We start from the raw sequence: 17,297 nt of genomic DNA, 5'->3' as shown, positions 1-17,297 counted from the left end.
ACAGATGTTGATTGTGCTGCTCACATAAACAGTTCGAGCATGTAAACATCACTCACAATTTAATATAACGTTATCTATTTAAGTCTATTTCATCACATTTCTCTACGAATGTCAACGTTAATCTTGTTTTTTTTTACTAAAATGTCTTAGAAATAGTTGAGGCTATAAAGTTTGAAGCAATAATATTGAACCCAATAAATATTCAAAGTGTTATAAAGAGAGTGTCCCCTAAAACATCGGTATCGAACCTTCACAAAAATGTTTATAATGAATCGGAAGGTACATGAAAAAATGCACTTGCGTCACAACCCGGCGAGGTCACTCACGCGCACGCCCGTTTATCCAGCAGCTCATGCACGCGCCCCCTGTCTGTGGAAGGTGAGCGCGAGTGTCTAGAGGAGAGGACACGAGAACGCGACTGCCTGGATCGATCGGATTAAACTCGAATTGAGTGAAATAAACACAAAGGAGAGAGGCAGAGTCGGCGAGCACGGGACACTGAAACGCCGACTTTACAGACAGATTTTGATTTTCGACAGTTATTCGCACATTTAGAGGCATTTTTGGGATATAACAACAGGAGTTCATTGGTGAAAACCCTAAACTGACCCGCGCTGAGAAGGGTAAGAAATCGCCTTTCTTTCTGAGGATACAATGCGAATCCACAAACTTTATCAGTGTCGCCAAACTTATGTGTTTGTTCCACGTGTTCTTTAAACTGTGTTCCGTTAATATACACCGACTTTCATTGTAAGAAAGCAGTTTTAAGTTCACATTTAACTTTGTTTTTCACCGCGCCGGTATCCGCTTCGTTAAATCGCTTTTTAAAGTTGGTTTTATCGAGGTTCTCGCGCATAATAGGAAAACCATGCTTTGGTTTTTCGTTTATTTTATGTGAACTCTTCGAAGATTCTCAAACTAGCGTAAGCACATGCTAACATTAGCTCATTTAGCTCACGCTCACTGCATTGTATAACGTAAGAGCCTTACGGTGCCTATAGGAGTGGAAGCGAGAAATCTATTAGTTAAATAACATAAGCGTCGTTTAATCCTTTAAGGTACAAAACGCACCACGCAACACTTATAACACCCGTGTTGTATGTTTTCACAGCCAAGTCAATTTAATTTCCCAAAAATTATGTTAAGTAAACGTTCGTTAGCAAGCTAATTGTGTGTTGAGACACGAGGTGGTTTGAACGTAGGTGAGTCATTGGCCGAGCTGAACGAGGGAGATCCCCGCATCCCTAGCATTAACAATTACACTTGAAATAGTTTTCACGCACCCCAAAACTGCGATTGAGATTGTGGTAAAGTTATTTCTTCGCCACCTTTGTCTTAAAATATTATCGAAATATTACGCGATAACAGCAAAACTCCTCCGAAAGTGCTCTCGTCCGAAGGACAAAATAGAGTCGGGAAGGTTGCTTAAGGCCAGAGCGTCAGTCCCTCGTTTGGCTTATTTTATTAGAGTTAAAATCTTGACGTATTTTGTTCTACACAGATAATCAATATAGCTTGTTTGGTGAGACCTATGAGGGTTTTTTTAATCGTTTGGACGACTGTGAAAAGTACGTTGGCAAGGCAGGCGTGCGTAAAGGTAATTAGCTGGTTTGCAAGTGGCCGATCTGCTACATAGGAGACGGACAGCGTCGACTTCATTGTCTCCCAACAAGCTAACTAGCTAGCTGGACACAACTCGTCTCACATTTCTTTTGTTCCCCTTTGCTCCTCAACAGGTAGACGGGTTTTAAACGAGGGTGGGATCGTTCGACACTTCGAGATAAATCGAAAAACGGACGTTTTAGACTTGTACAGGATGACTTTTGTAAAGTTTAACCTTGTTTGTAAAGTTAGAGAGGTTTTAAAATTCATCTTCTATATTTATGACAAGCTTGGAACTTCATAACCACCTGCTTAATTTGCGGGGTTTGAACTAAGTACATAGTGAAAAAGCTCTCTCTTATATTCGGTCTCATATTATGCTTAGAACCGTCTCTCTTTATCTTGTAGTTAAATGTGTCGTTTAAAGCATGTGATATTAAAAAAATACTTAGTTTAGGTTTGAAGACGATGTATTGTCGCCGTCTCTTCCACTCAATGCCTCAAGTCTTTAACCTAAGATGGAAGCTTTTAATGTGTCGGTCCACTCGACGAGCAGATATGAAGCGGGTATGGCAGAGCAGATGTGAGACTGCTTTGTTGTCGCTTTGAGCTTTTCAACTCGCGTGCCTTTTTTTGTGGTTGACGAGGCTTGCTCACTAGTTGCCTCAAATCGAGTCAAGTGCCGGTTCCTCTTTTGAGAAGTTCTTTGATTACAACTTGTTGTTCCAGAGCACGTTAGTATCATGTGAGATTGTGTTGCTCTCGAATGAAAAGTGTGGAGGTTTTTCTAAATTTGCCATTTTTCGTGCGCACCTTTCATGTACGAGTTATATAAGCTCCAGAGTTAAAGATAAAAAAAGGTCACTTCACTTTTATTAAATCAACTAACATGATTTTGATTTCACACAACGAATGTGGACACCTTTACTTGCAAGATTTTAATTGGTTTCCTACTGCAGTACTCGTTAGATGATCCTTTAATACGTTAAGGGTTTGACGTTTTACACATAACCAGATATAAATATGTATGGTAAATAATGCCATGCCTATGAGTTGTAGGAGGAGGAGGATGATCGGGGTGGGTCCTTTGTCAGCCATTTTGACTTGTATCAGGCAAACTTAGAAATAGATGACAGACGACATGTCAATACGCTTAAAGTATTCAGAAAAGTATTTTTTAGCAAATTACATATGATAAATAAGATGCTGTCAGCATTTTTTGAAACTGAATATTTTGTCATGGCTATACACGTCTTGAGAATCCGTATCTTTAGTATATTCCTGAATGGAAAGATCATCTTACTTGGACCTTTATATAATACAATTAAAATCAACACTGTTCTTTCTGACACATGAAATTAGCTTGAGTTTTGAGCATCCAATGTTGATTATTGTAGTTGTTTCCTAAATATAGTATAGCTTTTTATTAAAATTGGCCTGCAACGGACAAACAAATCCAGAGGACTTCAGTGGAAGTAGGTCTGGCACCCCACACAATGGCATGTGCACACAAACACTAGTATGGAGTGTGCTTTCAAACCTGGTATTTCAGTTATCTGACAACATGCTTTCAATCTACGCCAGGAACAGCAGTGCTGTGTACAGGCCCTTTCCCTCCAGCCCCTCCTCTCGTGCCATGGGTTAACAGAAGGGCTGCAGTGGCCTGATGTGCTGCAAAACAAGCAGGCTTTTTTCCCCCTTGCTGACCATCCCCCTCTCTCCTACCTCATAGAAGATGGAGGAAACGTTTTAGATGAATAGCTCAAAATGGGTGAATCTAATATTCAAATGAGAACCGCTGGCCTTTAGTGGGTAAAGCCGTCGCTCAGTTTTGTTTTCTTAGTAGTTAAGGTGTTGCTGTACCGCTTAATGTTTTCGAAATGCTCCAGGACAGTTTTTATAAATTCAAATGTTTGATATCCAGCAGGAAAAGTGATGTAAAAGTAACTTTTTCCATCTAAGCCTCACTTCAGAGCATGCAATCTATTTCATTTCCATCCCAACATTAATAAATCACACTTCCTTTGCTTTTGTTGCTCAACGTATATAGTGTATGTCAATCCTTTAGCTTTCGTAATCACATCCGTTGTTAATATCATGCATGTGGTTTTGTTGTTTGTATGTGCCAGTTCCCCAATTATTTGTTAGACAGAGCAGGTTGTTTCAAGCCTTGTTGTTATAATTTCATGACAAAGTCCTTGAAATCTTGTTTGGGCTGTTTAGTAGAGATCTAATATAGGATTCCCTTCAGCTCATTTCTGTGTCCAGTGTATAACTACATAAGTCTAAGGTTATATAGTACAACCTTGACATCATCAGGCCTGAGGTTATGTCAAAATCTGATTACTGTTACAAAAAAACGATTACGCTGATCTAGTGTTGGGCGATATTCTCTATAGTCAGATCTTTCTATCGCCGGCCTGTGGATCGCCGATACTCGATATTGTCGAGGGGCAGGGCAATTAATGCATTGGTCTATGAGAAGCATATATGGACAAAAACAGAAGCTAACGTGGGCAGAAAATGCCCATGTGTGACTGCTATTAGCATTCTATCAGAGTGCGAGTACAATGCAACTGGCAATATTGTTCCACCACAGCCTTTGAAGCGAAAGTAAACTATTGTCATTAATCCAAATGTGTCATTGATGCCCGCGTGTGCTGTTATCACTTGATTGGCAAACTCGTTCGCTGGTATTAAACCCTTATGCGCGTAGCAAGGAAAAGGCGGACACATTACAAGCTCTCTTATGTGTGGAAAACTCAAACTCTGGACAATATAAACTCTCTCTGGCGTGAGGAAAAACCAGAGACAAACTCTCTCATGTGCAGACAAATCAGACCCCATACATAACAAACTCTATCTGGCGCAAGGAAAAGACTAAGCCATATGCATTGCAAGCTCTCTTTCAGAAGAGATGTGCAATGCGCGTTTGTAATATTAATTTGCGAAATTTATTGGCAAACAGTCATCATAACACCTCTTCGTTGATCCGTGCCTGAAATTCATCAAATTAATGTGATCGAGACATTTTCAGTCTGATCAATCATTTTGGACTGAAATCTCAGATGAGTTTTTTTTTTTGGCCGATGTGTTTCGTGTTAGTAGTTTTGCTGTATAAATAAAAGGCACTGTTTTTCAGTTCCGGTTCCATTATTATAGTTCAGTGTATAATCTGAGGAAATCTGCATGAATAATATTGTCATGGCCACATGGTTTGTGACAGTATTGTATCAGACGGTTAAATGCTTAAAAGCATGTAGCACAGAGGGACTTCATGGGTTTTTGCCCCAGATGACCCGTCTGCAGGTCCTCAGCCGGTGAGCAGACAAGTGCCGGAGGCAGACTTGGTGACAGCAGGTCTGGAAGTGAAGGTCAAAGTTCTCTCTTCCTCTTTTTCCATATCTGCCTTCTCTGACTGTCTGTTCTATAACACGCAAGCTCTTTCATTCATGTTACAGAAATGCAGGCCTTGTAGTCCTTTAAAATAAGGCAGTATATGCTTGATGTTTGCAGCAAAATCTGCTAAATTACTTAGGATTGTACACGTAGGCTAAAAGAGCTTGTTCCCAGCAACAGTTTTCCTCACATAGGCCAGCTCGCACTATAAAGTGAGAAACGAAAAGTCATCCATTCAATTACAGCAACCCAGTGTAATAAGAACCAGTTTGTGCAAATTTATCAGCTCTATGGCCCTAACCCCCGCTCTCTCCAACTACCCACTCTTCACATCCTGTCACCCTAGCACTGTCTTTGTGCTCGGTTTCTTGCCACAGATACACCCCCACCAAACCCCCGCCTATGCATATAATGTGTGCTCACTCACAGAATAGCACAGATATAAATTATGCCCAGCTGCAGTCAGAGATTCTAGTGGGGGTTGTTGAAGAGGGGAATAAAATAAAAGGAATGCTGCTGGTGAGCATTTGTGCAGGGAGTTGTTTTGAGTGTGGCTCCTCCTCTTTTTTCGCCATGATGCATACCTTGTGTATGTTAAACTTAATCCCAAGAGACAAACCACAGGTGGCCATAGACCTCCCCTCTCTTAACAGGGTTTTAAAGCTCTCTGTGAAATGGGAAAATTGGGGAGGTAGAATTGGTTAATCAGTGACTTTCTTGCAGGGTGCATTAAAGAGACTGTCGGTGTTGATGACTGCAATCACACACACTTGGTGGGCCTTTCCTCCCCCACTTTTTCTTTCCTACTATCACAGCGCATTGCTCTTTTGGCATGGCCACGTTGGTTTGGTTTCAGGAGAAAACAATGCGGGTTAGTGCTCCGACACAGACGACTAAAAACCGGCTCAAACTGCTTTAATGTTTATTGTCTGTTTTGTCAGAAGATCACAGTTCGAGTCAAGGATAAAAACAACTTTTGTGACTTACTCAATTGAGGTATTGTGATCATATATTTTTAAGTTAAGTAGATTCAGTCAAACACAGTTCATCAGATATGCGTTTAAGACTATATTTCAAACGCCAGTGCTGATTTGGCTTGTTCCATAAATACCATACATGCACATGTTCCCTTTTTATTCTGTGTAGTGAAAAGCAGTGACCTCTGAGAGTACGAGTATGCCTGTGGCAGCAGATAAAAAGTTAGCACTTAAACAGATGGGCTTTTTTACATGTTGTGTAACATAATTGTTATGAAACTATTTTCTTGAAAGTTGTTGAATTGCAACAATTTAATTGCTGAGTTTAGGCATGTTTATCTATTTATCAAGGAGTGCCTTTACATGCATAAAATAAGATATCTATCCAAAATCAGTTTAAGAAGAAACCCGTTTTGACCTGTTTACATGCGTAGTAATAAACTGGCGACGCATAAAAAATACGTGTTAACGTGGAAGTTTGAGACTTGCCGTGTTTCTTGCGTACAGTGACGTCATGGTCGATAGTTTGTGATCAAAATTGCATCGGGAAAACTGTTAGAAGCTTCATTTTTATATCTCTTATGTCTGTGGTACCTGCATATGCAACAATAGTTCTTCATTTTGACGTTTCTACATCAACTGAATGATTCAAGAGCGGACTTTTACGCATTATTTATTTATTATTTCCGATTGGGACTTTTACGATTGCGCTGTCAGACATTCGCACATAAACAAAACTTGGAGAAAACTGGTCAAAGCGTTTACATACAGCGTGATCGAGTGAGGGCAAAAAACTACCTCTGCCAAGGAAGTTTTGCCAAAGCAGTTTGAGCTTTCCATGATAAAGAAAACCGCTTTACACTTTTATATGACCTTACTTGTTATCAGCTTATTAAGCAAAACCAGAGTATGACTATGCATGTAAACGCACTCATTGTCGTTATGGTCTAACGTTGATACATATGAACAACTGTGGTCTCACCAATGTTATAGAAATAAACTGAGAAGTCAAAACTGACCAACTGTTCACATGATCTATATGGTTGCTCCTGTGAATTCTCCAGTTCTGCTATGCCAGCATGAATTATTTTCAGTGAGGCATTGGGAATTGTGGCGATAACTTGCCCTGAGCTCGTGCTCGGCAGTATAACCATAAATTAAAAGGGTCATGTGACAAGGCTAAAACTAATATTATTGTTTGTTTTAGATGTAATGCAATAATTATACACGAATTAAAGGTCTCATGAACTGGCCTTGTTTATTGTTTTATACTGTTGTATGAGGTCTAGTTATGACGTTTGCATGATTTTTACATTCAAAAACATAAAAATCAAGAAGTAATAGGCTATTTTCTACACTGGTTTTCAGGCCTGCTCTGCGAACGCTCTGCTTTAATGGGTGTGCCGCATTGAAGACTTTATAAGTAATTCCAACCGCTTTGATTGGGTAGCAGTTTGCGTAGTTGGAGCCTTCTGTGAATTTGGTCAGAGACATAACGTCAGGTTACACATTAGCACCATTCAGTTTTCGCACGGCATTAGTATTTTCTGGAGATCTCTTGTGATTTTTAAATTACATCCCAACAACAGTATTTCATGTGACGAATTCGCAAGGGATGCTTTTACTCAAATTAACTGACTTATTTCCCGAATGAGATTGCATGGCTTTGCGTATAGTTTGTCTAGCCTATAGCTCCGCGAACCGGACAAAAGATTGTGGGTGTCAAATGTTATGATAGTTTCCATGATAAATAAACAAACGGGAGACGCTGGTAACTTATGGAGATCACCCAGCACCCGAAATAATATATTAACATTTAAAATCAGCCTCCATTGTTCGCCGATGGTGAATGAAACCTTGAAAAATTATATACGAGCCTGCTAAATCGCAGAGATGCCGATCCTCACAACCTTAAGATCATAGACAAGCTCTGCAATAAATACATTTGTGCAATTTTACATATCTAATACATGCATAGGCAACTTATAACACACCAAAAACATGTATGTGCCATATGACTAGGGCTGGGTGGTATGACCAAAAATGTATAGTTTTCCAGACTTATACACATGGCGGTGTTTTTTGACCACATTTTCTACTGGTTGAGAGAGGAAATAGTGCTATTGATTGTCATAAAATGACTGTATAAAAGGGCATTTTAAGTTGGTGACAGTATCCCCTGTAATAACTGCAAAGTGCAGACTTCTTTAACAACTGAATAGGATGCGTAGGTAACTTGCATACATAATATTTAAGCAAATAAATAGAGAACTGGGCTGAATTTTTTTTCTTTCTGTGGAAGCACTGGTGCTCCCAACTTCAAGAGGTACGAGCTTCCATTTAGAAATGAGTACCGGTAGTTGAATAGTTGAAAACAAAATCAGAAAAGCTTTATTTCAGAAGAGCAGAATAGTAACAATTTTACCATTAAAACATGCATCACGCAGTCTGTTGTGTTTTAAATAGTCACAATGGCTTCATGATTTCCTGAAATCATATTTTTTAATCGTAAAACAAAGGCTTAAATTAGATGTGTGGGAGGAAAGCGACCGCATCACACTGTCAATCCTCCTCACTAACTTTATTTCTCATCATAGCATATAGACAAACAGTTAAACTAAAAACACATCATATTGTATGCTTATATTGAGCAGATACGAAAAAAGTCTTTCTTAGTTATGTACAATTTAAAAACAAGTGATTGCTTGGAATGATGTCATTCTTCATTTTTCACATTCTTTAAGAACAGTTCATCCAAAATTAATAAGCCAAGTTTTTTTACATTGATTGGTGTGAAAGTGCCATAGAATCTTTAGGTGGTTGTGTTTGTAGAGATTTTCAGTGTGTATTGAACTAAATTTGTTTTGTATATGATATCTCAAATAATCATATAGTCGTCGTCTTTTCAAATGATCTCTTGTAAGACCGTAGCTATCGAGTAAGGATTCTACCAATTATTCCATCTATTAATCAAGTATTCGGATAAGTACTTTTTCTTTATTAAAGAGCAATGCTAAATATACAAGAGAAAATAAGACGGGTCTCTTAAAATGAACAGCTAATTTGTTTCCTTTTTAGAATTTTTTTTTTTTTGGCAGAAATTGTATACATTATCTGTGAAAACTAAACCCATTTAGTACATTCCATTTGCCATATTACATCCAAAATGCAATATTATACAAATATATAATTACGAAACATAATAAAAATAGAAAGAATAAATTCAATGGTTAACCGCTAACTTCAGCTCACACATTTAGTTCACCTTAATTAGTTTAAATTTTTCAGTTCATGTTTTTCATTTTTAACTATTGAATAGTAGGGCTGGGAATCGTTTGTTACCTCAAGATACGTTTAAGGATCAATTCTTAGGGTCGCGATTTGATTCAGAATCGTTTCTTTATGTACCAAGTATATTTAAGATTAAATGTCATTGCCTCACGTTTGAGCTTAGAGTAAGACTAGTCTCGGTACTTTGGCTACCCACTCTTAGAACTGTCACATATTGTATTTTAATACAACTGTTTTCGGTTTTCTCTTTCTATATTGCTCCGATGTGTTTGCGCGTAGAAGGTCCAGGTGCCGCACCGCTCTTGCAGTTGAATTTCGCCTTATTTGTTCCAAAGACTTCATTTTTATATTTAGTTATGTTTGTTAAGAAAAAAAGTGAATCAATTTGAATCGCTAGCAGATTGAATCGATATTAATCGAGAAAGTTTTTTCTCCCACCCCTATTAAATAGTCATATATTTGTCCACATAAACTACTGTATATGCCGCATTGTGAACACGAGAAGCAATGTGCTGTTGAGTATAATGCTGAAATTGGACTTAGGTGATAATGTCTGAATATGCCAGATCAAGAATGTATTTTTACACAGCATATGAAAGCAGCACTATTCGCGTTGTTCTTACCCAGCACATGCAGAAAGAGCGTCTACAGCACCATGCCTTTTGGACAGCTTATTATGTCATAGCAAGAGCGCTTCCATTGCAATGGCAGTGGTGCACCTTGTTAATATATTATCCTTGGCCTTTCCCATGGAGCGCTAGTGTTTGCACTGTTTACGTGCATATGATTCCCTTACTTCCATTACAGCAATTGTCTTTCATTACGTTATTTTTAAAATTCTGATGTATAAAACCTCTTCAAGAAGCTTATTTTACTGGCATGGTGACGAACAGTGAACCAAAAACTGCTTTGAGATGCCAGTGTAAATCTTTACATTTACTCAATACACCAGGAAATTAGGAACTATAAATAAACACTTAAATGTGCCGAGCCACCAGAACCGAACCAAAATCCGTGGGTGAAAACTTCGTTCGTATTGAACCGTGGGTGAGCTGTAATGTTCCATCTCTACCATTCACACACATAGTGTTTGTCGCAGTCTTGTGGTTGTCAAACTGAAATGAAAACCTCTGTGTGTTTTTCTGTATTTTATTATGCAGCGTCTTTGTTTACATAACATGTCCAGAGTTTAGCTAGCTGTGCTTCAGTAATAATGGTCTGTGGAAACGCAGTGCTCCGTGTGTACTGTAGTTAAATGGATTAAACAAAGCTTCGAGGCAAAAAATTGCCTTACGGATTTTTTTGTATTCGAATTACTCAAGTTACTCTAGGAATCGCTCCAGCCTGTTTTGGGTCAGAAAAAATCTTTTGCAGTATCTTTTGCAATATCTTTTGCCCATTCTTGAAGAATTTTGGGCCTACATAAAAAACTGTGCCCAATGGGCATTACCTTAGATACTACAAATATTGAAGACAGCTTAAGTATGTTTGTTTTGGCGCAGCAAGGAAATTTGCCTTTGTAGTGATGTTTTGTATGACCCTGGTTATATTGGCTGCCATCCCCACCACACTTCACTTTGTTCTGCCCTCAGGTCAGGGGCAAGCCTTGGCCACCCACTCTCTGTGGTTGCACTGTAAGTTTTACGTCACAAATACTTCTGCTCTGTATTGTGGGTTTGTACTCCTCCTTGGAGGGTGTGGCATTCCAGGAGTAGTCTCGCTGGCACTCCGCCACATCTGTCACTCTCCAAAGAGAATTGGGTGAACGGTCGGCTTAGACACCAAATCTGATCATAGGGATTCAAATGTGAGGCTTTTGGCATGGCTGTGTAGAATCTCCCTTCCTCCCCCCACTGATGCAAGCAGCAAGAACAGCGTAGTACAGTGCAGCCTTGGGTGAATGGCCTGATTTATGACTGGTGTGAAGACTCATTTTCCTGCTCTTAACTAAAGCTGTGAGGAGATTAAAGCCGTGGTCCTGTCACAAACAGGCAGACATCTCCTCTACCTCCAATCAACACTTCCATTGAGGTTAGCTGTGGCCACCCTTTGTCACCATCTTTAGGGCCCAGGTAGTGGCTAAAAAAAGTTAGGCTTAAGACTAAATCCACCACTATATCAGCTGTTCTAGTCGAGAAGTTTCTTACTGAGTGATAGGGTAATAAGTGGAAAGACGAACTGTTGGTTTTTGGTAGGGTTGTGTAAGTGTGAAATGTTTGTTCGCTTTGTGGTTTGTATCAGGTTGACTCTGTGCGGCAATATTGCCATACAGGAAGTCTTGACACCTACTGTCATGTTGCATGACCGCTGTTATCTAGTTGTACTCATTCTTTTATTTCCCTTATTTATTGATTATAAAATGTGACAAATTTGTTGTACTTTTTGAATATTGTTTTTGTCCAGGAGTATATGTGGTGCTGAATATTTTAAATAGTTAAACCAAAGCATGCCGAAGCCTGTTTTCAAATGTAGCTCTTTGATCCTTAGATTAGGCTGGTCTGTGTAGGTTTTCTCCAGAATAGTTTTAACAGCATGTGGAGAGACCTTAATAAAGAGGAAACTTTGGGGGCAGGGTAGAAGAGGAGCAGAAAGGGAGGAGCATGGGGTGGGGTAGTTAAAGTTGAGACGATGCATTCCTCACCAATCCCTTCTCACCACCCCCCCCACACTCACTCATATATATATATATATATATATATGTATGCATATGCACAGAGGTAGATGTGGTTGACTAGGCCGTGGAGTCTCTTTGCAGGCACCCATTTTCCCCCTCCCCTGCCCGGTTTACCTCACATCTACATAATTCCCCTTGCTCATCTGATTAACCTGCATAGGGGATGAGCAGATTGAGCACACACAATTCCCAAGAATATATACCTTCAGTCTTTTAAAGTCCTCTAGTAACACATTCACAGATACAAAAAGCTGCACAAAGGCAACAACAGGGTTAGTTTTAAGACTTAGCCTTAGCAGGTGGGCAGCCTGATTGTGTTCTTACATCTGCCTGCCTGGTCTGGCAGCTGCTGTTGTTTAACTACCACTGCTTCTGCTGCTGCCTCACTCCAAAATCCTTTGTTCTTTCTCTACCATCAACGAATTGTAAAGAATGAATGAATTTAGGCTTGGTGGCTGTGTGTGTTGGCCCTTTTGTTTGGAAGCAGAAGGAACAGGGGGTGGGGGCTGGGATCAAAGGTTGGCAAAGAGTCAGTTACGACTGATTTAACTGAAGAAAAAAATCCTCTGTCTCACCACCCTGCTCTCAAAAGCTATGACGTTTACATTTATGCATTTGGTAGACACTTTTATCCAAAGCAACTTGTATTGCTTTATACTATACATTGTTTCTTACCATGTGCAATCCACTGGCTTCGAACCCACGCTCTAACCACTGAGCAACAGGAAAGCTATGAATCATTGACTGAACATTTAATAAAGCATGGTTAAACAAAATGGAAGAGGGTTGTTCTAACAGTGCTATTTGTGTTAATGCTTCCTCTCTTCCCTTCCTCTCCAGGTCCTGTAACCTGACTTTGCCTGACGCTGCGTTCTCTGAGAGAATTAAGGAAATATGGAGTGACATGCTGCAGATTAGTTAGCGGATTAGCGGCTTTGAGGACATCCACCTCTGTGTGAGCACACATTCCCTGTCCTGCTACTGAAGCTTGGCAGCACAGCAGGAGCACTGCAGCCATGGCTGACCCAGGCATGATGAGTATTTTTGGGGATGATGGGAATCTGTTCTCTGATGAGCTGGAGAGCCTGGGGGACTGTGGCTACCCACAAGGTCAGTCAAATCCCATGAGTCAACAGATGCCCCATGAGCACCAAGGCTATGGGCAGCTCTCCTCTTCTCTTCACCTCTCCTCTCCTGCTGTCCCTGGACAGGCCAAGCTTGGCCACCATTTTGACCACTTCAATCAGTACGAACAGCCCAAGATGCATCCAATGGACCAGCAGGGAAACCGGATGATGGGAAATGGACCAGTAAATGGTATGTCCTCGCCTCATTCCCGCTACCATGGTGCTCCAGCGGGTACTGGAGGAGCTGTAGGCCATCATGTCTACCCAGGTGCACAAGGAGATGGACGTAGCCAGTCATTCACAGATGCTGGAAATGCATGGGGCTCTCAAGCGATACCGGTCCCCGAACAGGCTCGACCCCCTTTTCCGCAGCAACCTCCACAACCTGCTTCCCATCAACATGGGCCTGCTGGACCACAGGGCCATGCTCACCAAATGGGCTCTTTTATTGGGCGTGGTGAATATGCCATCCAAGGGCACAACCAGACACAAACACCTCCAAGAATGAACCACTTTCCACAAGGCCTCCCTCAGGAAGCCAGTCACTTCATTGGTCACGTGGGCATCGCGCAGAATCCTAGTATGTCAGGACCTGCCATGCGCCACCCAGCACAGCCTTCTCAACAGCATCAGCAATCCAATCAGCAGTTTCTCCACAGACCTGGCCAGGGCCCGGTTCATCCGGAGTCTGTGGCTGCTCATCCACAATTTCCACAAAGCCCCTCACGGCAGCAACCACAGCAGCAAGTCATGGGTGGGAGACCCCACCAAAATATGGGATTTAACATGCACAACCAGCCAGTCCCTTCCAACACCGTAAACAGTTCAGGGCAGTACCCTCCCTATCCTTCGTACGGCAACCTTAATCAGGGATTAGCCAACACTTCAGGGATGAGTCCCAACGTGAGCCTTACCACCACCAGCAACAGTAACCCCAATGCGCCTGTGTCCCAGGTGCAGCGCTACCCTGCCCAAACAGGGCCCCAGCGCTATCAAACACCTGTGCCCCCACAAGGACCAATGCACCAGCAGCCCATTCATGTGAACCAAATTAATGCCCAGCCTATGCATCCAACTCAGAACCAGGCTACAGCTCAACAAAAGCTGCAGCAACAGCATCTACCACCTCCATCTCAGGGATCGTACGCTTCCCCGCCTTCCATGTCACCAATGAGAAACTTGGCCACCCCTGCGGGTACTCCTCCACCCCAGCAGGTCCGCCCACCCAGCGCCGGTTTAGCAACTGATGTGGGTGGCTACCCTGGTGTGCCACATCAATCTCAAGGCCCAATGGCTCATTCCCAGAGAGGATCTGGCCCAATGAATTCAGCACAGCAGCATCCTCATCAGCAGCTGCCATCACATCCCTCACACCCACAGCAACATCCGCATCCTCCACCTGCCCAAATGTATGCTGCTTTGTCACCCAATCATAGGGCCACCAGTGCTCAAGGAAGACCTCCAGCAGGGCCTGGTACAAACCACACAGAGCCACCACAAGACCAGAGGCCGCTCTCCCAACAAGCGCAACAACAGCAGCTGCAGAAGCCCTCATTGCCTTTCCAGCAGCAACAGCTGCAGCAGGTGCACACCCCTCCCACAATTCCCCCATCACAGACACACCTGGCTGCACACCACCAGAGCTCCCCTCCATCTCAGCAGGCATGGGCACCTTCTCACCAGTCACCTCCATCCATGCAGAAAGTGCCTCACATGCAGGTGATTGTTTCAGAAGTATACCCTCTATTGTAATGTGTGTGTGTGTGTTTGTTTTCTTTTAGAAACTTTTGGGTGGCATGCTTGAGGTATACAAAATTCCCTTCAGCCCTTTGGGTGAACAAGTGTGTGGGAAATGAATTTTTACAGCTGTTTGTTTCCTCCTTGCTGCATATCCCGGCCCTCCCCAAGACACAGGCGCCACAGTGCTAATCTCCTAACCCCACCCCTCCCCCCTTTCCACTCTGAAGGGGAAATGCTCCCTTCCTGCTTGCAGTAAGCATCATTCTCCTCCCCCGTCTGCACTCCTTCCGTTCCCTCCCTACCCCCCCTCTCTCTCTCTTTCTCTCTCTCTCTCGCGCTCTCGCTCTCTCTCTCTCTCTGTGTGCATCATGTCTGTCTGTCCCTCTGCCCTATCTCTTTGCTTTGCCTGTCTCGGAGGACTCATGCGTAAGTTAATGGCGTACAGCAGGATGCGTCCTGTTGGGAGGGTGGAGGAGGGAGCCAGTGGGGAAGGGAGGTTAGCAGCTATCAATAGCTGTGAACGTCACGTGCTTCTGATGCCATTAGCTTGTTTTGCTCTGAAAGCCTCTTTCTCTGGTGACCCATTCACACACAATGGCGGCTGTTATTCCAACATGCATATCCAGCACATAGCATTTTATGGAGCCGTTTGTTTCTCTTTCTCAAACAGCAGCCTGAAACTGTGGCTCAAGCGGTGGAGTCTCTTTGATTGTGTCCTGATATTGAAAGTTTTGTGGTTGACATTTAGGATGTCAGCATTAATTTGTCCCCCTCTCTTGTGACCTAGATGAAACGCATGCACTTAGGTTGTGTGTGCCGCTTCAGTGGATCTCTTTCACGGTGGGCTAGTAAGACATGTTGTCTGTGTCTGGATCATGAGTTGCCTAAAGACATTTGATTGTAACATATTTTTCACAGTCATTAATTACTTTCATTTGGATCAGCTGAGGCATCAATTAGTTATTGATATTAGGTTATCTCTTTAATACATTGACTGTTAAATATTTGGACAGGGATATATGCCATTCATGACCAGTAGAGGAAGTACTCTGACATTTATAATGGAGGAGTGATAACATTCAATTAATGCTGGTTCAAGTTGGCATAAAATAAGTCACATTATTGTTTTCTTGAGAGATCAAATCTAGTGTGCATCAGGCCTCCATCCTCAGGAATGCCCTCATGGTCTTTTTTTTGTTGCTCAATATTAAATGAAAGAGATGTGTCACCAATACAGCATTGAGAGCTTTGATGAGAGCAAAATGAGTGTTTCATTTCAAGTAGACCATTTCTACATCTGAGGGAACAGACTCTTCTTTGTAGCTCCAGCCTCTGTAGTCAAACTGGTACCATGCGCAAGTGTTCACAGCATTACAGTGTTCTTTGAAAAGTAAAAATTGCAGATGGTAAGGCATGAAATGTTTGGTCGTGGCTTAAATCCATTCGTGCTGTATGTGGAAAGTGGACAGCCATGTTTATGATTCCTTTATTTCCCATTTAGCAGTGGTACAAGCTGCTAGCCTCCTGAGACTCTGCTGACAGCTTCTGCTTGCCATCTAAGCGGTGTCTCTCTCACTCGGGGTCAAGCACAAGCAATGTGGCACTTCCTAAATATACAAAGCATGTTATGCATAATTTGCGCAAGCAGCGTTGTTAAAGGAAGTTGCAACACAGAACGGTTAAATGGCAGATATATACGTTTTCTGGTCTCTGTGTTTGGCAGTTTTAAGTACTGTTTAAGATTTGTGTTGAGTATTAATGTGGCATCATTTTAGTGTTGTAGGTTATTACAGACCCTAAGTATTATGAATACATTTTTCACATTGCATTTTGGCATTTCTTGTTTAAGCATGCCTATTTTCTAGGGGTTTGTTGATAGTTGCAAATAGTAAGTAGCTCACCATGTTTCAGCACTTTAGATTTGTAATTCATTTAGATTTGGTCTAGTAGCAGAAGCAAGGTGAACTTCATGAGCAATGAATCTTGATGATAAAGTTTAGCTCAGGTTTGGCTCTGTGTTTGGCAGTCAGCTTTTCATCAGATGAATTGGGTGTTAACTCATGGGTTGGCCCTGCAAAAAGCATGCCGTGCTGAGCAGAGGCGCAGTGCTCCTTCAGGGAGTATTTAGCTCTCCGAGTGAGCACTTTGCCTGCTAGATTAACTGACACGCCAGTCTCCCCCTCCGAGAGATGAAATCCTATATTGAACATATTGTATTCTGGACTGCTGCTGTCAAATTAGAAATGCAGAGAGCCCGTGTGGTGGGCCTATTGTCATTCATGCAATTGATTATTGGGGAGACTTGGCAAGAGCAGAGACATTTATCCGTTAAAGCAGCAGCAGAACACTCCGCGCTTCCAGCTGCTCTAATGACCACCGATGCGTTTGGTGTTGGATATTTTCTGTGACCTTGCCACTGTTCGGCATGCACAGTGCACCCATTTTTCTCGTAGTGTGTTTACAGGAAACATGCATTTCATCACCACA

General features: G+C 41.9%; 1 protein-coding gene across 1 annotated transcript in view; it reads left to right on the top strand.

Moving 5' to 3' along the window:
* The first annotated feature begins 389 nt into the window (after window positions 1-389).
* Window positions 390-17,297, top strand: part of chd7 (chromodomain helicase DNA binding protein 7) — a 44,770-nt gene continuing 27,862 nt past the window's right edge. The window contains exons 1-2 of the mRNA XM_056742516.1: window positions 390-623; window positions 12,784-14,789. Coding sequence (XP_056598494.1) covers window positions 12,960-14,789 — 1,830 coding nt within the window. The 5' untranslated portion in view covers window positions 390-623; window positions 12,784-12,959. The remainder of the gene's footprint in view (window positions 624-12,783; window positions 14,790-17,297) is intronic.

The sequence above is a fragment of the Triplophysa dalaica genome, chromosome 3, assembly GCF_015846415.1.
Source record: "Triplophysa dalaica isolate WHDGS20190420 chromosome 3, ASM1584641v1, whole genome shotgun sequence".
Taxonomy (NCBI): domain Eukaryota; kingdom Metazoa; phylum Chordata; class Actinopteri; order Cypriniformes; family Nemacheilidae; genus Triplophysa; species Triplophysa dalaica.
The sequence above is the reverse complement of the archived record's forward strand: the minus strand, read 5'-3'. Positions and strand labels throughout refer to the sequence as shown.